Here is a 26,227-nt window from a genome sequence, read left to right as displayed (position 1 = left end):
ATCGATTATTCGTTGTGTGGATTCGTACAAATTAAAACGTAGACAGCGGGGGATATTCTGAAGATTACAGAATTTTCAGTGAACGCCTGTAGAGGTTATTTATATTCTTTTACCAATTTTGTCTTCCCCTTTCACATACGTGTTAGATTTGGAGCCTTGATTCGCGAATGGGACTATGACCTTTCCGAACTTCGCACGGTATCACATTTGATTAGTAGTAAAATGGTATCGATGGTGCCATATGATTTACATTTCTGGTAGCTAAAGTCCTATAATTTTTTCCGGGCTATAAATCACGTTCTGGCCCGCGTAAGTTTGGTTTTAGTCATAAGTGTCGTTCCGAGCACGCATTTATCCTTTACTACTTTCGAAAAATGAAATGTTTCAGAAGAATTCAGATGGAGTTTGTTTTCTCATCGGGTTATATAATGATTAAAGATTAAATGAATATCATTATAGCCAAATTTATATTTTTACGTGTTCAAAAGAAAAAAAATGTCAGAACAAATTTGTCAAGAGGGATTCAGATGTGTTTGATTACGAAGGTTAGATCTCCTATTCAAAATATTTTTGTCAAACTTGTTTACATTGACAGTTGTTTCTGATCGAGCATGCAGTTAAGGGAACCCTTATCTTTTACTGTTAGTTGTTTGTTTTACTTTACATGGAGAATTTTTCACTCTTACTGAGACGCCACCAGTTGCAGATGAAGTCCTATGCTTAGAGTTTTCGGTCGTAGCTCAATGAGGGCTCTTAAACTTCCTAAGACCTGCCGCGACACGGGATCTCCACTTTCAAAGGCATAGGATCTAAGATATTGGTGAAATTTTGCATGTTCCAAAAAGGTGGCAAAATTTAAGATCATAACCAGAAAATCACACAAAGTTCTTCAGAATGTTTACAAACTCATTGGATACGATAGTAATTACAAAAATAATTCCCTGTTCTCATTTGCCTAAACTGGTACTCTGTTAACTTTGCATCTCTTATGTTTGTGTGTAGCCACCAATCAGCGGGGTAACAGTTTAATATATTGTCCTCCAGACAAAAATTCTATAAAGGGCTAAAATGTCAAAATGACTTCAATTTCAAAGCGCTTCAGCTATAGAGAACTCTTAATTATTACTACAATTTGTTTTTTGGAGTTCTTCTTGCAAACTATTGTGATGTCATTTTTGAGATAAAAGATAGACCCTATGCCTTTAAGGTCATATCCGAAAGACCCGCGATTCTCACCTCTAAATGCCGAGCGTTTGGTGAAGGAGCAATCACCACCTCTGTTTACGTCTTAGGTTAGACGAGGCCATGGCACAAGCTGGGCTCGAACACACGGTCTCCTGGTTACAAGCGAACGCTAATGACCACTCAGCTACCGCGAGTTAAGTACTAGTCAGCTGTAGGCAAATGGTCTCTGTATCCCTAGCTCGTAGATGAGTTGCATTGTCCACAACATTTACTTATTCCTTTCTGTATTTGATTTATATTTCCATTACCTCAATGCTGAAATGAATTCCCCACTTATTACCTTTCTGTTTAGCCAGAAATGGTTCAAAATACATTCTCATAATCGCTAATTTGATTTGAATAAACATACGGCTGTAATAAGGAAAGTAATGTATAAATTCAAAGAAATTTCGTTCGCATTTTAGTATCACTTCGATGTTCCTTAAAATACCCCTTCCCACCACCATCACTCCTCTACGTCACACAGTTTCCTTATCACACTGGCTTTATGCATAAAGTTCCACAGTGTAATTCTTGTAATGATTTACATTTTTATTATATACATTATTGTTAAGGACGATTTTTACTTTTTTAGGTAATTAATTATTGTGCTTGATTAAACTTGGTATTTGGCAATTAAATATGGAAGTTCATATTTCAGTATGACTGATTTTTCGTAAGAACATTCGTGATGCTTTTTTAAATTTAAGTTTTTAAACTTCTCAATTTACTGTTTGCTCTGTGTGTGCTAATATTTGTCTTCATTTACTTTTATTTTTTTTATTGGCATTGCTCAATTAAATGTCCACCTTGAACAACAAATGATTTCACGGCAATTTAAAGGTTGTTGTAAACAAAGGTTTCGATCTTAGAACCACTTGGGACTGTGTTTATGTGAAAACTGTACAAATTAATTCCTATAATCCTTGTCTTACATGTCTGAACATAAACATAAATCAGACATGTTACATAATTTAATTCTCATGATCATATTAAACCCCCTACATGTATATTGTGATATTATATTCTGTAGACGACAAATTCTGCTTTATGTCATCATCTATCTGATAGTCTGCAGTATGTAAAAAGAAAAAGAATAGGGTGTCAAACAGTCCCCTTTACCCCCTCCCCAACCTGCAGACAACTCCCACACCTCGTTATCGTAGTGCTCACGGCGGATATGACCGGTCCACAGGGGATGCTTACTTCTCCTAGGCACCTGATCCCACCTCTGGTATATCCTATAACGAACAGTGAGTAATCTCAGAACTCCTATAGGACTTATGAGATCGATCACTGTTCGTTATCTTCACCTTTCATTCATAAGGCTTATCAATTGTGTGTGTTCTCATATAAACAAAGGAATACATGCTGTCAACATAAGCAACATTCATCTTCATAAAAGAGTTCAGTCGTGTATTCCAACTTATTTCAAGTTGACATCTACATCCAGTATTTCCAACAAATATACTTCTACTATTGCATCAAAACTTTTGAATCATAAACAAACTTTATAGTGCCTAGATATAGACCATCTTATACTTAGCCCACCTACGTGTTCTTGTTCTTCATCTTTTTTCAACAATAGTCCAGCTGGACATGTCATTACTGGTGATATTGATATAGTTGAAATGAGGACCTCAAATCACTTATTTTAAAAGGTCATAAATACAGAGAACCTCGGTCTTTCAATTGGCGACAGAACTTTATCTCTAATATGAATTCTGTCGAAAATTATGCCAGACGATGGGCTAGATATGAAAAAGAACTAAATACATTGTCAGAATGGATTAAAAGTATAAGAGTAATATTAAAATCCCGCATTAGATATATTAAAACAAAAAGTACGTACCATCTATCCTTCTGTGTTTAGTAAACCAGAAGTGATAAAAGAATTAGATAGATTCCATGAGGAATATGTTTTGGTTCCAGCTGGCAGGGCTTGTAACAACATTGTCTTTGTTTGTAAAGCTCATTATTACAACTGTATTTTAAACGAACTTGGCATTAATTCCACTTTTGGTAATTGTATTTATACTCCAACTACCCTTTTAAAAGACGAAATTCTTTAAAATTATGCTTGAGGTTTAGACACATTTAATATCGCAGTCAATGGGTTGGATGAATATTCGTTACCATACCTATAGTGGATTCTTAAACTTAAAAAAAAACAACAACTTACAAACAAAGATGCATTGCTGGACCCAGTAAATGTTCTACCAAGCCCCTATCTTTGCTCTCACGAAAATATTAACAGGTGTGAAGGAGAAGCCTCAAACGTACTGTGCGACTACATATGCCAGAAGTGGTGTAAATCAAATGTGGATTCAATCTCCCAAAGGGTGTGTTAATAGGTATAAATTACCTCTTTCCTGAGTGTAAAAAAGAAAGGGCATGACAAAACCTTGGGTAGTCTCTTCCCTTGGGAGAAGTGGATAAGAGATAAATTCGATAGGGAACATCTTCGTCCCATGGGTAATCCATAAGTATTATATGGTGACTGTAGGTGGAAAGGATAACGCTTTATAGCCTGGAAACCATATTGGTACTTCGATGTCCAGTGCGCTTGATTTTTGACCTTTTGAGCCCAAATTCGATAGGGAACATCTTCTCATGGGTAGTCCATATGTATGATATGGTGACTGTAGGTGGAAAGGATAACGCTTTAGAGTCCGAAAACCATTGTGTCTACAGACGGACGGACAGACAACCCGATTCCAAAATACCCCCACAACTTTGTTGCGGGGGTATAATTATTAGGAGTACGTACTTTGGGGGCTTGACGTGTCATTATGTGTTTGACATATGCTACACCAGAGAAATTTGATATGGATGAAAAGTGAAGGATATGTACAACAATATTTTGAAATTGAAAACTTTCAAATTTACTTTATTTAGTAAACAAAATGTAGTTTTAGGAGAAAGCAATCTGGAAAAAAAAATTAAACCCCCTCTTTGACTCGAACCCGCGATCTACAGTTCAGCAGTTGACGTGCTAACCTACTGAGCTATTCAGCTAGGCGATGATTTTTTTTAAATAAATAGACATATAGTGCTAATATCTATATTTCATTCATGTTTTAAAAGGAAGTCAGCCATTGTGACGATGTAGAGTACGTCCTTAATAAGAGATGTTGCAAATTTTACGTTACAACACATGCTGGTGCAGATACGAGGGCTGCTCGATATGTAATGTGTATTGTACGATATATCAAAAGCATTCGACTCAAATAGTGAAATGAACATTACATCCCTTCAAAGTATTCTCTGCGGTTTGAAATACATTATTTCAATCTCTGAATCCTTTCTGAAATGCGTCACGGTACGCTGCTTTAGGTAGACCTCTGAGGCACTGACTGATGGCTGAGCCAAGAGCTTGTCGGGACTTGTAACGACGACTACACAAGAACTTTTTAAGTTTTGGAAAAAGGAAAAATCGCATGGGGCTAGATCTGGAGAATATGGTGTGTGTAACAAGAGGGTAACCTTCTCCGACTTCAAAAATTGCTTCACAAAGTCAGATGTATGTGATGGAGCATTATCATGAAGTAGACGAACATGCCTAAAGCCTGATACAGGGCGTCGATTATAATAATATTTCTTGAGCGTTTTTAGTACAACATCTCGGTAACACTGACCTGTAACACTTGCCCCTCGACACCGGAATTTGTACGGTTATACCATCACATAAGAATATGTAATTAAGAACCTTCTTTGTGCTTATGGTTCTTTTGACAACTACAGGCCTCCTACCGTGTTTAGTTAGCCATATTTAGTTTCAATTTTTTCTTACTGGTTCGAAATAGTGAACCCATGTTTCGTTACCAGTAACAATGTTTGCAAATTGTCTTTGATTGAATTTGGGAAACATTTTGAGCAATTGCTTAGCAGTTTGTACCTGGACCCGTTTTTGATCATCTGTCAATATATGCGGTATCCATCTGGCAGAAATCTATCGTACTTTCAAAATGCGCTTCTAAATGAAATGCACCCGCGATAACGATATGCCAACAACTTTGGCAATATCACGAATCGTGTATCTGCCATCACTTTCAATTATTTCCCCGACTTTTGAGACATTTGCCTTGCCTCTTACAGTTACAGGTCGACCAGATTATGCTGCGTCTTTCTCCACCTACAAACTGTCTCATAAGATACCTTATCAGACCCATAAACTTCCCCCAATTCAGTAAACATCTGCATTGCTGAATGACCGAGTTTTGTGCTAACTTTTATATAAGCTCTAATTTCTTCAATATTCTCAACTTCGTTGCGCGGGTATAAAATTGACAAGGGAAGTGTAAAATCGTTGAATTTTGCAGATGAGTAACATCCCAAAGCAGATTCAGTACTGTAGGAGATATCACAGAGTGGTATTAGGAATGGAAAGGAAGGATATGCAATAAAATCGTTTTTCTCGATACTATATTTGTATTTGTACTAGTGATACATAGTGCCCCTGAAAGTTTATTACTTCATGTCTTTCCATGCAAAAGGTTCAGTTTTCTGTTGTATGTACCTGTGAATTCCAGCTTTCACTAAAACCCATGCCATGCACATCACAGTTAGAATGTCTATCACTCGTTTTGTTGTGTTTTCGTGTGTCTTTACGTTGCAGGAAGTATAAAATGTCTGAAGACACATATTATATTTATAAAGGTTGTCACCCCTTATGCTTCCACAGGTGTATTCTTAGGATCCCTGATTGAGAAAATGACTTTCCACATACATCACATCGATACGGTTTATCACCTGTATGTGTCCTCTGATGTACCTGAAAATCTATTAACAGACGAAAAACTTTCCCACATACATCACATTTAGAATGTGTATCACCTGCATGTGCCTTCTTATGTTCCACCAATTTCCCTGATTGACTGTAAGCCTTTCCACAGACATCACATTCGTAAGGCCTATCACCTGTGTGTGATCTCATGTGTATCCTTAAGGATTTTGCAAGAGGAAATGTTTTCCCACATACATCACATTTTTGAAGTTTATCACCTGTATGTATCCGCATGTGTATTAGTAAAGCACCTGACTGGGTGTAAGTTTTCCCACATACACCACAATGAAAAGGTTTGTCACCTGTGTGTCTTACCATGTGTCTCTCTAAATAACGTTTACTCTCGAAAGCCATCCCACATGCATCACATTTATAAGGTTTATCGCCTGTATGTGTCATCATGTGTTTCCGTAAATTTTCTGATAGACGAAACGTCTTTCCACAGGCATCACATTTATAACGTTTTTCATCTGCATGTGTTATTTTGTGTCTCTGTAAAAAACATGTAGCCTGGAACTCCTTCCCACATACGTCACATTGAAAACGTTTTTCATCGGTATGTGTACTAATGTGTCTCTCTAAATCTTCTGATAAACTGTATGCCTCTCCACAGATATCACATTTATAAGGCCTGTAAGTTGTGTGTTCCAGAATGTGCCTTTTTAGTTTCTCTTTAACACTACATTCCTTCCCACTTTTAGAACATTTTTCACTTGTATCCATTTTTACTTGTTTCTGCTATCTTTAAGTTGTAGTATACGTCTTTGGACATATGTCACATTCAGAAGGTATGTATATACTCATGTGACTCTGTAACTGTTCAGTCTGACTGCACGCCTCCATACAGACATGGCTCCTTAGGTGTTTCTTTATACTTCAAACTGGAATTGAAAAATGCTTCACTTCTTTTCCATCCTATTTCAACGAGAAAAAGCCCACCAAACTTATTCAACATTTATGAATCATATATTTACTGCAACATAAAAAACTTGCAATAAGAGATGAAAGAGCCATAATATTAACCATATATTGGTCGAAAAAAAAGTCTTGCTCCTATCCTGACGTCCGCTTTAGTTATTACTCATGCATTAGAACGTATGAAATCAGAACAGTTTGTGCACATTTTTGATGACTGGTTAAAGGGACATAATAAATGTGTTGAGTTAAAAGGTGACTACATTGAGAAAAGTTAACTGTATTTAGCGTTTGACGTCGGATAACGTCAAGGATTTTCAGTTTAGTGCTCCGGGTATGAGTTTGTGTTTTTGTATGTGATAGAATTATAACTATTTGTGCTTTGTGATGAAAATTTGCATATTAATGATTGATTGAGGTCGCCGTTTTGACAATATTTCAGCCATTTTACGGCGATTAGCTAATTGAATTATGTTTGGTTGTGAGTGTTTGAAATTCCCCCATTGAGCCTACTCTTTTTCGAACATCAGGGAAACTATCTTTTGCGTGCCGAGGGTGTTGTGATCCTTGACACAGGATACCCTTTAACGTCCCATCCGACGGACATATGCATATTAAAGAAATGAAACATGAATTTAACGAAAATATTAGTTTCATATACTTTTAATTTAATAAATCCCCAGGATCTGATGGTTTTTCTGCCGAATTCTTCAAAATGTTTTGGAAATATATTGGTATTTTTGTTGTAAGGTCTATCAATTATGGATATAGAAGTAGTATTTTGTCAGTTACACAAAGACATGGTATCATTACATTGCTACCGAAAGGTGACAAGCCAAGACAATATCTGAAGAACTGGAGGCCTATCACTCTGTTGAATACTGTTTATAAAATTGCATCAGGTACAGTGGCTAGTAGAGTAAAACGGTATCTAGATAAAATAATCAACCCTGATCAAACAGGTTTTATTCTCAACAGGTATATTGGAGAACATACAAGGCTTATCTATGATATTATGCATTACACCGAGGAAGAAAATATACCTGGTTTATTATTACTTATCGATTTTGAAAAAGCTTTTGATACAGTGTCTTGGGAATTTATTCAAAAAGTACTAACTTTCTTTAACTTTGGCAACTCTATTCGGAACTGGGTATCATTATTTTGTACAGATATTACATCTGCAGTAAATCAAGGTGGTAATCTCTCTGAAAAAATCAATATTCAGAGAGGGTGTAGACAAGGTGACCCTTTGTCGCCGTATATTCATTTAATTTGTGCAGAAATATTAGCTATTCAGATTAGATTAAACAAAAGTATTAAAGGTATTACTGTAAACAATGTAGAAAAGAAGATTTTCCATTTGGCTGATGACACTTCACTTATTCTTGATGGCAGTAAAGAATCTCTCTTAGAAACATTGGAAACACTGCAACAATTTTCAGAAATGTCTGGACTTTATATTAATTTTGACAAAACCCATATAATATGGATTGGATCCAGAAGATTTAGTAATGAAATTTTACTGCCTAACTACAAGCTTAAGTGGGGTACTACAAGATTTAAACTACTAGGAATACATTTTGATGTGGATCTAAAGAAAATGATGTAGCTAAACTATGAACCAAAATGTGTACAGATTAAATCTTTACTTAAACATTGGGAGAAAAGATTTTTGACTCTTATTGGAAAAATCACAGTTATTAAGACATTGGCTTTGCCCTTATTAAACCATATCTTGACGTCAATCCCAAATCCCTCTGAGTTATATTGTAAACATTTAGAAAAATTATTTTTTTCTTTCATATGGAATAATTCAACTCACAGAGTAAAAAAAGAAGTAATAGTTAAAAAATATGAAGATGGAGGATTGAAAATGGTAAATCTAATGTCTTTTATAGCGTCTATGAAATTATTTTGGGTAAGACATCTCATTTTTTCCAGCAGAGGTATGGAACTGTTTGTTCCCAATTTTGAATTGAACAAATTCATTAACTGTGGGGTTGAATACATCACCACTTTTTTTAAAAACACTGAAAAATAAATTTTGGATTGATGTATTCAAGTCGTACACTACATTACATAGTCTTATTGATGAGTCCACTGTTGCTGCTGATTCACCTCTATTTTATAACCCGCAGATTCATATTGGTGGAAAACCATTTTTTGATAAACAAATGTTTGACAGCAACATCAGACTGATTAATGATATAATTAATGAAGATGGTTCACTTTTTAGTTTTAAACATTTTTGTGATATTTATACAAACATTAGGATAATTGTTTTTAGAATACAACAGCATTATCCATGCAGTAAGAGCATGGATAAAAAACTCAGACTCTGGAAAAAACATAATGAAGCTCACAAGTCCATTAATTATGACAAATACTTACACGATTTTGAAATGTTACAAATCAAAATTTTTCTATGAAATTCTTAATAAAAATAACTCGGTCTCAGCTGGCAAAAAGAAATGGAGTGAACTTTTAGATGAAGACGACAGGAAATGGAAAATAATCCACAAAATACCCTTCAGAAGTGACGAAAGACTGTAAGCTCAACTGATTTCAGTACAGAATTATAAACAAAATTTTAGCGACAATTTCATTATTGTTCAAAATAAAAAGAATAGATTCTAAATATTGCAACTTTTGTCACTCTGAAGAGGAAACAATAGAACATATTTTATGGGAATGTAATTGTTTACAATTATTTCTTGTAGAATTCAAACAATTTTTAGAAGACAAGACTGAGCGACATATTACAATTACAAAGAAATCTTAGCTTGTATTGAAAATAATAGTTATATACAAAACATTATCATTTTATTTCTGAAGTATTATGTCTATACTGCAAGATGCACTAAGAAACCTTTAAACGAACCCGCTGCAATATCACAAATGAGATTATTTTATGAAACACACAAATATATAGCATATAAGAATGATGAAAAGAAAAAATTTGATACTCAATGGAACAGATGGAACTTAATATTTACTTAAAACATGCCTCTCTCTTTTTCTCTCTTTCTCACTATCTCTCTCCATGCACATAATGATAATTATATATGACTTGTTGTATTCATGTACTTTATTATGTGTACAAAAACCGATAATTAAAAAAAAAAGTTTCATATACTTTATCAATGTTTGTCAGTGTTTATCTAGGTTGTACACGGACTTTACGGACAACCCTCGTATATTGTACAGAAATTTGTAATTCTGGTCCATTTGTATATTAAATCTACTGGGATCAGTCAGAAGCTTATCATGATGCGGAAGATGGAAGTCCTTACAATTTCAGCTACATAGTTTTCTTGTTTTTGTTTTCCTGAAATCTCATATTTGAGTGACACATGTATTCGGAGAAATGAAAGTGAAGCAATATCATGGTGTTACGCAGAAACAAATTCGTGATACAATAGAAACAAATTTGTAATATATCGACACAAAATACCATCCAAAATTCACAGCGAAAATGAAAGCAAATCTCAGGATATACTTGCCCATCATTGTATAAATTGTCCTAAAAGCAGAATTGATATCTTTCGTTTTCACAGTGTATGTTTGAGAGGAAATATACAAATTCTTTGGTCGTTATAACAACTAGTTCGCCAATACGACCTGTCATTGAGTCAAATGCTGTCTGACGTGTTTCATATGATTGTTAGGCCGTTCTTGGCACACTGGTTTTGACTACGGATAACTCCGTATACCTGATCAAGATATAGGGCTCATGGCGGGTGTGACCGGTCGACAGGGGGTACTTACTCCTCCTAGGCACCTGATCCCACCTCTGGTATATTCAGGGGTCCGTGTTTGCCCAACTCTCTATTTTATATTGCTTATTGTATTGAGTTATGAGATTGATCACTGTTCGTTATCTTCACCTTTTATTAAAGATTTTGATTCATTACTTCAATAAATAGCTTTAATTGATTAACTTAATTATTTTGATTAAGAACTTTAACATAAAAAAGTAAGGTATTGGAATACACAGCAGAAGTGTCGTTATTTAGACCCGTCGATTGTTGACAAGCGCTAGATTGCAGTGCTTGTGAAATATTTTCACGATGTACCGTAGTCCTACACGTGACATGCACATACATTCTCTACACTTCCATTCCATAATCAACTCTTTTCAAATAATTCTTTCTTATTAATAAACTTTATCATATCCTGCTGATCGTATCAAAATAGTTAATCCATCTTCTTAATATTCAGATGTCATTGTATCTGACGTGTAATGGTACATTATTTAAAAACTAGCGGGGAAATTATCCAAATGTATGTGGATCCGTGTAAATCAAAAAATGTATTAGACTTTCTTTCAAACATTTCATAGCCTATAATTTAACCGCCTATTTTTATTTTTAATTAATCGCCTATATTCAATAATAAAGCAACAATCTAGTCGGAAACAAAGTTATCTCATTTTGACGCCTTTAGGTTGCCGTAATCTTTTAAACAATGATGACACTGAAAGCTGTACAATTATCAAAACGATGTTTACCTGTATCACAGCGCCTCGCTCGGTGGTATCATTTCTATTGAACACTTCCTCTGTGATATGACGAATAATCTTACTATTTTACTGACTTTCTGTAGGTTCTTTACCAGAGAAAACACGACGTTGCTTTTGTCGGTCAATTCGGGTGCTGGTAAAACAGGTAATTTAGCCGAGCCATGATGATCGGAAAACCCGAGACTGCCACAATTCGCCTAGGTCACTGAAGTCGTTTGACCTCGGCTTCAAATACTTTGGAGCATCCTGTTAAATCATTTTACACCGCTAGATGTCGTGTTTTAAGAACATTAATTCTAACTACAATGGCGATACGGAAGAAAGTGAATGTAACGGTACAGCATGTAAATATATGTGTTACTGGCGGCTAAGACAGCAAACAACGGTATTATGTAGAACGATGTCAGCGTTTGACAGAGTTAAGCATGAAGTCGCCATTGATGTATCCCACGTGAAAATCATATTCAGTAAAATATTATTTATGAAATTCGTTTGGCGCTATTTAAACCCAGTAACATCTAGATAACAATGTGTGTGTGTGTGTGTAAATTTAAATTACTTTTAATTAAAACATCTTCATTACTCATAAGACATGTTGGGTATTTTTACCACAAAACAAGATGTATTTGCGAAACACAAATGCCCCCGATAATGGCCAATTCCAAAGACGGCCAAGGTCTTAAGGACAAATATCTTGGTACCAGTAGAAAGATCTTGTCACAAGAAATGCTCATTTGCAATATGAAAGCTCTAATATTTATCATTTAGAAGTTATGACCAATGTGATTTTTCTTGAAAGGAGGTCAAATGTCAAGGTCAAAAGATTTAGTACCCACGGAAAGGTCTTGTCACAAGGAATACTCATGTGAAATATCAAAGCTCTATCACTTACTGTTCAAAAGTTATTAGCAAGGTTAAAATTTTCAAAAAGTAGGTCAAACGTCAATGTCACAGGGTAAAAATGTTGGTACCAACGGAAAGGTGTTGTCAAAAAACATACTCATATGAAATATCAAAGCTTTAGCTCTTACTGTTCAAAGGTCATTAGTAACGTTAACGTTTTTTAAAAGTAGGTCAAACTCCAAGGTGGATGTCACAGGATACAAAATGTTGGTACCCACGGAAAGGTCTTCTCATAAGGAATACTCATGTGAAATATCAAAGCTCTATCACTTACTGTTCAAAAGTTACTAGCAAGGTTAAAGTTTCAGACAGAATAACAGACAGGATAAAAACAATATGCCCCCCCCCTCCTCCCACCGATCTTCGATCTCGGGAGCATAAAAAAATCAGGAGAAGTTTATACCAAATAAAAAAAAAATGGGTTATACATCAGTTTCATTTCCAGAAGATTAATAACTTGTATACATGTAAAATAGAAACATTTCATAATTAACAATTAACAAGGGAGGTGTAACATCGTGGAACTTTGCATATAAGTAACACCCTAAAGCAGATTCAGTAATGTAGGAGATAACATATACAGATTGGAATCACGGTTCGAAAGGAAGAACATGCAGTAATTTTTGTTTTTCATTCCTAAAATTCCAATGTTATTTATTACAATTGTTTTCATTGAACAAAATAAAACTGAATAAGAATTTACACATCAATAAATCCCCCCTAAAAAACCCACCCCAAAATGCCTTAATGCCCTTTCACATTAATATTATGTACATGTATAAGGTTCATCAACTGAATTGTAATCATGTACCTGTGTGTTCCAACAGTAATAAAAAACCATTGACTGACAAAAAGATTTCCCACATATATCACATCGAATGTGCATCACCTGTGTGTGATTTCCTATGTCTCATTAAATTCGCTGAATCACTGTAAGTCTTTTCACAGACATCTATCACCTGTGTGTGATCTCATGTGTATCCTTAAGGATTTTGCAAGAGGAAATGTTTTCTCAATACATCACATTTTTGAAGTTTATCACCTGTATGTATCCGCATGTGTATAAGTAAAGCACCTGACTGGGTGTAAGTTTTCCCACATACACCACAATGAAAAGGTTTGTCACCTGCATGTCTTACCATGTGTCTCTGTAAAGAATATTTATTCTGGAAATCATCCCCACACACATCACATTGAAAAGGTTTATCGCCTGTATGTGTCATCATGTGTTTTCGTAAAACGCCTGCTAGACAAAATGTCTTTCCACAGGTATCGCCTTTATAGGGCCTTTCATCTGTATGTGTCATCACGTGTCTTCCTAATTTCCCTGATACAGAAAATGTCTCCCCACAGACATTACATTTATATGGCTTATCACCTGTAGGTATCCTCAAGTGTCTCTGTAACACTTCTGATCGACTGAAACATTTCCCACATACGTCACATTTGTAAGGTCTATCACTTGAGTGTGTTCTCATGGGCTTTCATATTGGTTTATGTTAATGTAAAACTTATACGGTACCAATTTTGATGCACCAGATGCGCATTTCGACAAATAATGTCTCTTCAGTGATGCTAACGTAAAAAAAATTCAATAATCTCATTATGTGTTTTGTAATTGTTTATTTGGTTTTTGTGTCCCCCCCCCAAAAAAAAAAACGAACAAACAAACCAACAATAAATGAAATCGTTTTATGTTTAAGAATTTTTGTCTATTGCATTTTTATGGTTTTGGTCCTTTCGGCTTTATTTTATTTTCAAACTAAAATGAAATTGTTTTATGTTGATGTAATACTAATCGTATATTGTACTTTTTATAGTTTTGGTCCTTTATATTTTCATTTCAAACAGAACTTTACTACTAAAAGGAGGCCTCTACGTGGTTAGAGCTAAAACATATTGAATCTATGAATCATTGAAAAATTCATATTTTCCTTATGGCTAATGTCCGAGTCTATGAGAACTCATCGAAAGAATTCATAGATACGATTGATTGATTTCACATTGTTTTTATTTTAACGTCGTACTCGAGAATTTATCACTCATATGGAAACGTCACCATTGCTGATGAAGGGCGGCAAAAATCTTGTTTGTCAGTAGCCTGCCTCAATTTAAAAACTGGTCATACGCAGAACAAGTTCTTAAGCTTGCGTATAGAATCAGTTGAGAAATATAAACACCATATGCAGGTAATAATGGAATATTGCAACATAGATATGAGAAGTTGACGACGGAAAAGTTGAAATCTTCCCGTTAGTCATAAAGTTGAGTTTTTAGTTTGCACTTAAAATATTTATTTTCATGACCAAAAATTGTATGAAAAAATACTAACTTGCAATTAGGTCTGACCAAAATTAACGAAATCGATGCTGGTTTACCGCCGAATTGAATTCACAAACAGAATATGAACTGTCGTCTGCTGTTAAATCCAGGTGTAACTCCGTAGGCTTAATGAGTCCGAACGATTGCTTCATACCATTACATTTAGTCTTTTGTAATATTATCAATCTCGGCCATAAATTAGGGGTTTTATGTTGAATATGGTTACTTAACACGAATACGCGTGTAATGATAAGATGAAGATAACATTGATCAATCTCATAACCCCAATAAAGAATGTAAAATAAGAGTACGCACATTATGGACCCCTGGGCATATCGGAGGTGGGATCATATGCCTAGGAGTAAGCATCCCCTATCTACCGGTCGTGCCCACTGTGATACCTATATATTGATCGGGTAAACGGAGTTATCCGTATCAAAAATCAGCGAGTTAATAAAAGGCCTAAGAATTGGTATGAAACACGTCAGACAGCATATGACCCTATTACAAGTTGTACTGGAAATTCATTTTGTTACAACGACCTTGGGAATGGCGGAACCCTGACTTCAAATGAGACAATTGGAACTCCTGTAACATCAGCTTTTTGTCAATAGAAGTTTTTAAATTCTGTCTTACTTCGTAATCGACTACTGATTCAGCAGTTTTACTCGATTCGAAATTTCGTTCACAGTAGTTACTGAAATCCAAATCAGTACGACGAAATAACTGAAATCAATTTCTAAACCTCATGTCAGTAATTGACATCATCAAATTTTAAAACACACTCTGCATTTAATTACTCTGAGTTTTTATAACAAGCTATCACTTCATATTTTGCTTATTATGTGTGCAAAGAACATCAAAGCTTTGAAAGCTAAGACAATATTCACATTAAGCAAAGTTTCTGGGATCTATCGTTGGTCGCCGTGTAGGATGGTGGTTACTGCATTGACGTACCAGTGACAAACGGGATGAACTCAGTTTCTTCCTCGTCAACTTTCCATATTAGTGTAGCAATGTTCCATCATCGCCTGCATATGGTGGCTATGTTTTTAAACTGATTCAATATTCCGAGAGCATCTTCTGTGTATAATCAACTATTAAACAAAGACAGGCTACAATGAATAAGTTGATGTTGCAAGGGTTTCAAAAGTCTGGTTTAAAGTGAATATTTCGCCAAATTCTATGATTGTTCTAATTATCTAATTTGCAAAGACGACTTGTCATTAGGTTGAATATTTCATATCAAATTTTAGGGCATTCTTCACATACTGGTTTTGACCAGGGACTATTCATTCACCTGATAGATCTCACGGAGGGTGTTACCGATTAACAGGGGAAGCTTACTATCTGACCTCTGGTATATCCAGGGACCCGTGTTGCCCTAGTCTGAATTTTGCATTCTTTTTATGATTTATAAGTACCTCTGGTATGTCCAGGGGTCCGTGTTTGACCAAACTCTTTTATTTTGTATTCCTTATAGGAGTTACGAGATTGATCACTGTTCGTTATCTTCGCCTTTCCTAAGATTAAGCACTTTTATGTATCCACACTTTTCATTACAATCATACTGGGATAATGAATTGCTTTAATATTTTGTGAATTTTGAGCATGGAAATAAAGAAGACAAATTCAATAATAAAAATTGAAATGACTTTCCAAGCATTTTCTCCGGGAAAATAATGAAGATTTAAAACGCAGTCATCACAAGCGGGACAATCAATTATCCTTTTCGACAAATAAATATCCGTACGTATTGATAGGTCTGAACGAATGTGTACTCTTTGTAACAAAGTGATTAATTCCATTATCTGTTCAGCTTATTCTAAAAAGGTGTAGATTCTTGCCCAAACGCTTAATAGATTGTCCATATTCCATTAGCTATAAAGGATTAATGAATTATGAAGGCAAAACTATGATGGAAATTGACACATTCATTAAGACAGCAACGTCCATATTCACCTGTTGTGTTCATGCATTTTGTTTAACATTGCTAATCATTGTATTTCATTGAATATACTTTTTGTACTATGCTTTATGTGGAGCCGCAGTGCCATAATACCTTTCACAGAAGGTTTCAAAAGTAATTTTATGGGTACCATTACATGTATACAATACATTACTCTAACACATACATGTACTATGATAGATCAGTAATGACAATACAATTGAGCTGCATCAAAAAGTATAACGATCGATCGAATTTGTTTTCTTTAAACTGGGAGTAATAATGGGACAACAAGCCTTTCATAAAATGAAGTAGTATCATTCCAAACATTTTTCAACTTAAAATTATTTCAACATTACTTTGCTGTTTACAACTATGCACATGAATTACACAAACATAATATAACAAATCTGCTTCATCGTATGCGGGGATGGGCGACCTTAATTCAGTAACCATCTTTCTTGAAGTTGTCAGCAAGTCACGTGACTGTCTATTCATTTATTTAAAAAACAGACGGTCAAGTAATAGTTGTTTCTAAATACTAGTTTAAAAACAAGAACAATTGGTTATACAGATTTACTGTTATAAGACATGTTGGATATCTGAATAAATACATAATCCGGCAAGTGAACAAAGTCTACATCAAGTGGACAAAATTTGATGTATAAGATCCATCAGCTGTCTGTGTTATCATCACAGTATATCAAGCCTCTGTAGGTTCCAGCTTTCACTGCAATATTTCTAATGCGCATTATATCAAGCCTCTGTAGGTTCCAGCTTTCACTGCAATATTTCTAATGCGCATTATATCAAGCCTCTGTAGGTTCCAGCTTTCACTGCAATATTTCTAATACACAGTATATCAAGCCTCTGTAGGTTCCAGCTTTCACTACAATATTTCTAATGCACAGTATATCAAGCCTCTGTAGGTTCCAGCTTTCACTACAATATTTCTAATGCGCATGTCTATCACGTATGTTGTGTTCTCCTGTGTTTCTGTAAGTTGCATGAAACATTAAATGTCTTACCACACACATCACACATATAAGGTTTTTCGCCTGTATGTATCCTCATGTGTTTTCTTACGTTCTGCGATTGAGAAAATGCCTTTCCACAGACTTCACATTCATATGGCCTATCACCTGTGTGTGTCCTCATATGTACCTGTAAATCTCTTGACTGAGAAAAATTCTTTCCACATACATCACACCTGTGATGAGCACCACATCTTGTATTTCCATCACCTGTATGTGCCTTCTTATGTGCCTGTAAATTTCCTGATTGACTACAAGCCTTTCCAAAGACATCACATTTATAAGGTATATCACCTGTGTGTGTCCTCATGTGTACCTGTAAATTTCCTGATTGACTAAAGACTTTTCCACATACATCACATTCATATGGCCTAGAACCAGTGTGTTTCCTCATGTGTGCCTGTAAATGTTTCGTCATGGCAAAATATTCCCCACATATATCGCATTTATATGGAGAATCATCTCTATTATGTGTATCACCTGAATGTGTGTTCTTTTTATGTGTCTGTAAATACCGTAATCGACTATAAGACTTTCCACAGACCTCACATTTGTAATTATGTTTTTCCATGTGTTTCTTTAACTTTTGATCACAGGGAAATGTCCTCCCGCAGAATGTGCATTTATTAACTCTCTCATCTGTATGTGTCCTCATGTGTATCTGTAAAGTTCCTAACTGAGTATAAGTGTTGCCACATACATCACATTTATAAGGTCTCTCGCCTGTATGTGTTACCATATGTCTCTCTAAGAAGAAATTTACCCTGAACGCCATCCCACATATATCACATTGAAAAGGTTTATCATCTGAATGTGTCTTCATGTGTTGATTTAAATTCCATCTAGCTCGGAAGGTTTTCCCACATACGCCACATTCAAAAGGTTTATCATCTGTATGTGTCTCCATGTGTTTCTTTAAATTTGCCGCTAGACTATATCCCCTTCCACAGACATCACATTCGAAAGATAGCTCACCTGTATGTGTTTCCATGTGCCTCTGTAAAAAACATCTGGCTTTGAATGACTTCCCACATACATCACATTGAAAGGGTTTATCACCCGTATGTGTCTTTATGTGTCTCTCATAAAACCCTTCTGTTCGGAAGGCTTTTGCACATTTATCACATTGAAAATGTCTATCACCTGCATGTTTATGACCTGTATGTGTTTTCATGTGTATCTTTAAATTTCCTGCTTGACTAAATGCCTTTCCACAGACTTCACATTCAAAAAATCTGTCACCTGTGTGTATTAACAAGTGACTCTGTAAAGAAGATCTAGAAAGGAACCCCTTCACACATATTTCACATTTAAAAGGTCTATTTGCAGTGTGTATTACCATGTGCCACTTTAGTTTGTCTGCAACATCAAATTCTTTCCCACAGACGTCACATTTACAAGGGTTTTCATCTGTATCCATACTCTCGTGTTCCTTTAATCTTTCAGCTTGATTTTGATTTTTTTCCACAGACATTATAACTATAGAGTTCATTACCAGTATGTGTCTTTATGTGTTTCATTACACTTCCAAATGGAATTAGAAACCGCTCCACCTCCCTTCCATCCTGTTGTAATGAATAAAAAAAATTAAAAATGAAATACATGTATATGAATTAAGATATGTATTGCACAATTAAAAGATAACAGGGCCAGTACCTACAAGATAATTTCTCTGGCAGATCTGAAAAGGACCCTTCACAAACGAGAGACTCATGGCCAAAACGCTCACTTGAGTCACCTTGGCCTTGCTGTTGTTCAGATGTTGTAAATTCCCCCCAAAAATTATCAATTTCTTTTTCCCCATGAAAATTTTGACCCCACACTGTGGCTCCAATCTATCCCGAAAGGGGACAATAACGTAACTGAAAATGAATTTACATAACACAGAGAAGCCTCAACACTAATATGACTAATATGACCTTGTTGCTCTGGATTAAACCAAGGTCACAAGGTCATAGATCATTGTATGATATGAAATATTTTGTCATATGAAATCTATACAAAATATGAAAGATCTATCTCAAAATTCAGGAGACACAGTAATGAATACGTAATATTTTTTATTAAAAGTAGGTCAAACTTCCAGGTCAAGGTCTGTTGGATTTTCAATATTATGATGCGGTATGAGGAATTACCTTAAATAGTTCAGGAGATATATTGATTTACGTGAGAGTTGAATTTTACAAGAAAGTAAGTCAAGGTCACAAGATCAAATATGATAGTATCACTAGGTCTTGTCATAACAAAACTATAACAAACTTTGATAGCCCTATCCCTTGAATAGTTCCAACAAGAGTACCGCCAATGGTACATAATACGCCTGTAAAAAGCTAAAAAGGGCGTTTTTCTTACATCATGATTTGTTGAACTTGGCTTCAGATAGTATCAGCAATCTGCAATCAGGGAGTGACATATTTTCTTTGCAAAATCATGTACTCTATGCAATATTTTTACTTGGCATAAGTACCAAGTTTGATGGTCCTAGTTCCAACAGTTCGCTTTGTATCCTGTTAATACGACCTTAACCTTTGACCTTGAGAAACAATAAACATCCACTTGGCATAATGTGTATGTGATGTACCAAATTAGACGTTTCTACCCCTAACAGTTCGGTGTGTATACTGCCTACAAGGCTTTCCTACTAAGTGATACTGTGACCTTGACCTTTGAGCTTGAAAAATAATAGACATCTTCCTCTCATCAAAATGATCAAATGTACCAAGTTGAAATATCCTGGAACCTATGGTTCGGTTTGCATCCTGCCTACAAGGTTTTCCTACTTATAATGTGATACTATGACTTTGACCTTCAAAACAAAAAGCTGTCTTCAATTGGCATGAGGAGTACATAATGTATTTGTACCAAGTTTGACAGTCCTACCCCCAATAGTTCAATCTGCACTCTGTTTACTTATCAACTGACACTACAACCTAAACCTTTGATCTCTGACTTAAAAAAAATAACAAGCATTTTGCTCTCATCGTGGTGATCAAATGTACCAAGTTACAATATCCTAGATCTTATGGTTTGACCTATATAACTATTTTACCTACAAGGTTTTCCTACAATGCGATATTACGACCTTGACCTTGAAAAAAATAGGCCTCTTTCTCTCATAATAGTGATTAAATGCACCAAGTTGCAATATCCTGGAGCTGATGGTTTGGTCTCTATCCTGCCTACAATGTTTACCTACTAAGTTATACTTTGACCTTGACTTTCGGCCTTAAAAAACAATAGACATTTTCCTCTCATCATGGTGATCAAATGTACCAAACTGCTATATATTGGAGGTTATGATTCAGTTTGTATCCTGCTTACAAGGTTTTCCAACCAAGTATTATGACCTTTGACCTTGATAAAACTTAGGCATCTTCCTCTCACCATGGAGATCAAATTTCCCAAGTTGTGATAACCTGGAGCTTATGGTTTGGTTTGTATCCTCAGCCCACAGGGTTTTCCTAAGTAATACTATGAGCTTGACTCTTGATTTTTGACCTTGAAAAACAATAGGCATCTTCCTCTCAGCATGGTGATCAAATATGCTATGTTGTAATAACCTGGATCTTAGAGTTTGGTATGTCCCCTGCCCACAAAGTTTACTTATTAAGTGATACTACGGCCTTGATTTTTAATATATGATTCACGGTGATCAAATGTACCAAGTCGTAAAATCCTGGAGCCTACGTTATGGTCTGGATCTTGTCCACAAGGTCCAGACAAACAGACCGATTGACAATCCATACCATAATATGTCCCATCCTCGACGGGTATATAATATATTTCACAGGTTACCTTTACTTAAAAGTAATCAAATTTCAAGGTTACAAGTACAAATGCCATACAAGTATCAAAAAATAATAGGTATTATTACATTTTCAACAAGAAGCCCATGGGCTACATCACTCACTGAGTCACCTTGGCCCATATCTAAAGATTTTCCCTTTATATTCGCATGCAAAACTTTTATCCCTATTGTGGCCCCAACCTATCCTTGGAAGCCATAATTTTTACAAACTTGAATCTGCACTATGTCAAAAAGCTTTCATATAAATGTAAACTTCTTGGGTCCAATGGTTCTTGAGAAGAATATTTTTAAAGATTTTCTTCATATATTTGTATATAAAACTTTCATCCTATATTATGGCCCTATCCTACCCTTGGGGCATGATTTTAACAAACTTGAATCTGTACTATACGGGAAGCTTTCATGTAAATTTGTACTTTCCTAGCCCGGTGGTTGTTATCTTTAAAGATTTTCCCTACATATTAGTATGTAAAACGTTGATCCTCTATTGTGGCTCCATCCTACCCCCCAAATTTGAATCTGCACGATGTTAGGAAGCTGTCAAGTAAATGTCAGCTCCTCTGACCCACTGGTTCTTGAGTTGAACATTTTCATATGACCCCATCCTATTTTTGCATTTTTGTTATTATCTCCCCTTTGAAGGAAGCATGGTCCTTCATTTGATCAAACTTGAAAGCCCTTCACACAAGGATGCTTTTTGCCAAGTTTGGTTGAAATTAGCCTTGTGGTTCTGTAGAAGAAGTGGAAAATGTAAAAAGCTTACAGACAGGCAGACAGCCAGATGGGCAGACATACGACAGACAACAGATGATCAGAAAAGTTCACTTGAGCTTCAAGCTCAGCTTAAAACGAAACACTGAAATTTATCCATTGAATAACAAGAGGTCCATCAGCCACATCACTCCCCTGAGTTACCTTGGCCCATATTTAAAGATTTTACCTTCATATTCACATGTAACAGGTTCGAATCCCGCTCGCGCCGGTACGTGAGAAAGTTTCCCAGTTTACTTTCGGAAGGTCGGTGGTCTCTTCCCAGGTACATTGTATCTGGGTTCTCTCTTCCACCAATACAAAACTGGGCGCCACCAGATAACTGAAAAATTGTTGAGTGTGGCAGAAACATCAATCAATCAATATTTTCATATAAATCTTTCATCCCCAATTTTGGTCCCACCCTACTCCCAGGAACTATGGTTTTAACAAACTTAAATCTGCATTTTATGAAGAAGCTTTCATGTAGATGTAAACTTTTTTTGTCCCAGTCGTTCTTGAGAAGAAGAGTTTTAACAAGAAATGTTTGTAAAACATTATATGCCCCTTGTGGTGCAAAATTGAAAAGTGTTATACAAATGCATCATTTAATTGATAGTGGTGCCAAACCATTTCAAGATATTAAGCAGACAATATCTTCCTATATTGATCCAGAGTAGATTGACAATGTGACCTAAAATTCAAATGTGGTCATCTACTCCCTTTGATGTACCAGCGTACCAAGTATGGTGTCATTCTACAGGTACCTGAAGTGTGGATACCTTGTATAGATCTTATGTACACCCCCCCCCCCCCATGAAATTATTTAATACAGAACCAAACATGTATCCAAAATATGTTATTTCGCCACCGATCACCCTCATAAGTCGTACTGAATAGTCAGTTTGTACCTTCTGTAAGCTTTAGAGATGACCACTTGTGAGATACTAATGAAGGTGAAGATAACGAACAGTGATCAATCTCCTAACTCCTACAAGCTATACAAAATATATAGTTGGGCAAACACTGACCCCTGGACACACCAAAGGTGGGATCAGGTGCCTAGGAGGAGTAAGCATCCCCTGTCGGCCGGTCACACCCGCCGTGAGCCCTATATCTTGTTCAGGTAAACGGAGTTATCCGCAGTCAAAATCAGTGTGCCAAGAACGGCTTAACAATCGGTATGAAACACGTCAGACAGCATTTGACCCAATGGTAGGTTATATTGACGAACTAGATCGTTATAACGACGATAAAATTTGCGAAATGCTGACTTCAATCGAGACTGTTGAAACCCCTGTAGCATCACCTTGTTTGTCAGTAGCTTACCTCGATTTAAAAACTGACTATACACAGAACAAGCTCTTGCATATCGAATCAGTTGAGATATATAAACACCATATGCAGGTGATAATGGAATATTGCTACATAAATATGGGAAGTTGACGATGGAGAAGCTGAAATCATCCCGTTTGTCATACAGTTGAGTTGTCAATTTGCCGTTAATGTCTACTTTCAATAAAATATCTAAGTATGAAGCAGAAGTGGACGACTCTGTGGTGTCCTTTATTTCGAGCTCACAGGGATATATCAAATCGACATATGAATGAAAGTTATTATTGTTAATAGACAAAACGTCAACGATATATCGAAATATCGAATTGAAGGCCACAGCGAGAGATTTTTTCTTCTCACGTAGACGTTTTTGAATAAATTCTGCTTCATATGAATATAGAAACAGGTCAGCTAACAAAGGAACACAATTCGTGCCCATAGGAATTCCAACAAACTGTTGGAAAACCTGATCACCAAAGACCACGAACATATTGTCAATTAGGAACTCTAGCATATTTTTTATTTCAACTTCAGAGTACTTGTCCGTGGAATCAGAGTGGTGTTTAACAAAGTAAGTTTTTGAATGACTGATCACTATTAATATTTCCGTTTTCCATTTTTGTTGAAGAAGCAACTGTCTATGATGTCAAAAAGTCTAGTCTTTAATTTATTGTGAGGAATTGTCATGTATAGTGTTGAAAAGTCATAGGTTTTAATGTCATTGATTTGGGAAAAATTCTGCGATTTCAAGTTTACTAAAAGTTCTTTAGAATTTTTTAGAATCGACATTTGATTAACACCACTTCTGGCATATGTAGTCGCACAGTACGTTTGAAGTTTCTCCTTCACAGCTCTTAATATTTTCGTGAGGAGCAAAGATATGGGCTTGGTAGAGCACTTACTGGATCCAGCTATGTATCTTTCTTTGTAAGGGTTTTTATGTAGTTTAGGAATCCAGTATAGGTACGGTAACTCATATTCATTCGACCCATTGACTGGGATATCAAATGTGTCTAAAACTGAAGCATGGTTTTGAAGAACTTCATCATTTGAAAGGGCAGTTGGAGTATAAGTAATGTAAAGGTGTGCAACAAATCATCTAAATCCCATGCCATCCGTTTAATTTGTCGTATTCTCCAATTTATTTCATCGTATCTGACAGCCTTAGAGGAGGTTGTGATATATCAATGCGTCTCGCGTTATCTGATTGGTTCTTCAATCTTCTGACCACTTACGTCTTTTTCTTAGCTATTTAAAATTTGTCAAAGCCAATAAGGTGCATGGTTATAAAAACGAAAATGACTAATAGGAATATCAACTCATATTATTTCATGGTAAAAAACTAGTTTTGATACATAACTTTATAGAATTAATTATTTGAAGACGATAATCAATCGAAATTATATCTATCTGAAGTATATTTTAGAAAGATGACGCAAGTGCAAGCCAATCAGATAACGTGAGACGCATGGTGATGTCACAATCTCCTTTAAGGTTACGGAAATAACCGAGTAGTTACGATTGATTCCCACGAAAGCTAAACTGGTTCCCCGTTGATTGGTGCTACACACAAACAACGGGTAAGCGGTACTTTGATTAGCGCAAATGAGTCGATTTCATTGGTCAATTGATTTTCATGTCGCGCTGGAGAGATTCCGAATGGTTGCGCCGCACTCTAATTAAATTCAGACTTCTTAGATCCGCGTCGTATACTCTTACGCAGAGTATAATGCACGGACCTAAGAAGTCTGATTTTAATTAAATTGGGTAGCGCCGTTGTAGCTTTCTCGAATCTCGCGCTTCATACTTCTTCGCATGTATTCGTAACGTAACGTAGTCGATTGTGACGTCATCGCTAGTGTCGCTGTTGTTTTGAAATGAACTCTCGTCATACGCGTGAGATAACGATACAGCCCAAATCCTGGCTGTCAAAAAATGGCGCTTACCTGTTGTACACGAGAGAAGCGAGGTCAACAGGGTACCAGTTTACGCCTAGGCCTGACTAACATGTCGTGACGTCACGAAATAACAAAATGCACAAGGGTTAGTCAATGTAATATACTAACTAATTCAGAATCTAAACAAACCACAAAAATAAATTTCTTCATTTTTTCTTATCATAACATTTTATCTTTTTGATTTTACCTAAATTAATTTGTAAATTTGATTAATCTGGTAGAGTTATTTTATTTAGTGCAGAGATGTGATTTCGTGACGTAATAAAATCGGACTCGAGTCGAGGAGGGGGGCAAAATGTCGTTGCACGCCTGGTGTATTTATATATATAGATATAGTTTTCTTTTCTTTTTTCTATTTATATCTATTTACTGATTAAAATCCGGGTACCTGTGATTAAAGTCGGAGACATGGGATTTAATTATGACCCTATTAGCTTACCGTACTCTTTTCAAATCATGACAAATGTAAATCGATTGTAGAGATATTTACCTGTGTCACAGTGCCTCGATCGGCGGTTACATTTCCTTTGAACACTCTCTTTGTGATGTGACGACTAATCTGACTATTTTACCGAGTTTATCTAGGTTCTTTGCTAGAGAACATGCGATGCTGCCTTTACTTTCACAAGTTGAGACATTGGTAAAATAGTTAACAATAAAGCCGAGCCGTGCCGAGCGGAAAGCTATACAACACGAATCGCTGCAAGCGCGAGTCCAAA

The 26,227-nt window shown here is 35.8% G+C and overlaps 1 protein-coding gene across 1 annotated transcript in view; it reads right to left on the bottom strand.

The window, feature by feature from the left end:
- The window catches only part of LOC125669189 (zinc finger protein 208-like), a 45,613-nt gene extending 19,386 nt beyond the window's left edge, over positions 1 to 26,227 (bottom strand). The window contains exons 1-5 of the mRNA XM_056161507.1: positions 25,999 to 26,227; positions 22,406 to 22,558; positions 17,597 to 19,222; positions 13,493 to 13,772; positions 5,892 to 6,745 (exon numbers count right to left, since the gene is read on the bottom strand). Of these exons, the coding sequence (XP_056017482.1) occupies positions 5,892 to 6,745; positions 13,493 to 13,772; positions 17,597 to 19,149 (2,687 nt within the window). The 5' untranslated portion in view covers positions 19,150 to 19,222; positions 22,406 to 22,558; positions 25,999 to 26,227. The remainder of the gene's footprint in view (positions 1 to 5,891; positions 6,746 to 13,492; positions 13,773 to 17,596; positions 19,223 to 22,405; positions 22,559 to 25,998) is intronic.

This window comes from Ostrea edulis, chromosome 4 (assembly GCF_947568905.1).
Source record: "Ostrea edulis chromosome 4, xbOstEdul1.1, whole genome shotgun sequence".
Classification (NCBI taxonomy): domain Eukaryota; kingdom Metazoa; phylum Mollusca; class Bivalvia; order Ostreida; family Ostreidae; genus Ostrea; species Ostrea edulis.
The sequence above is the reverse complement of the archived record's forward strand: the minus strand, read 5'-3'. Positions and strand labels throughout refer to the sequence as shown.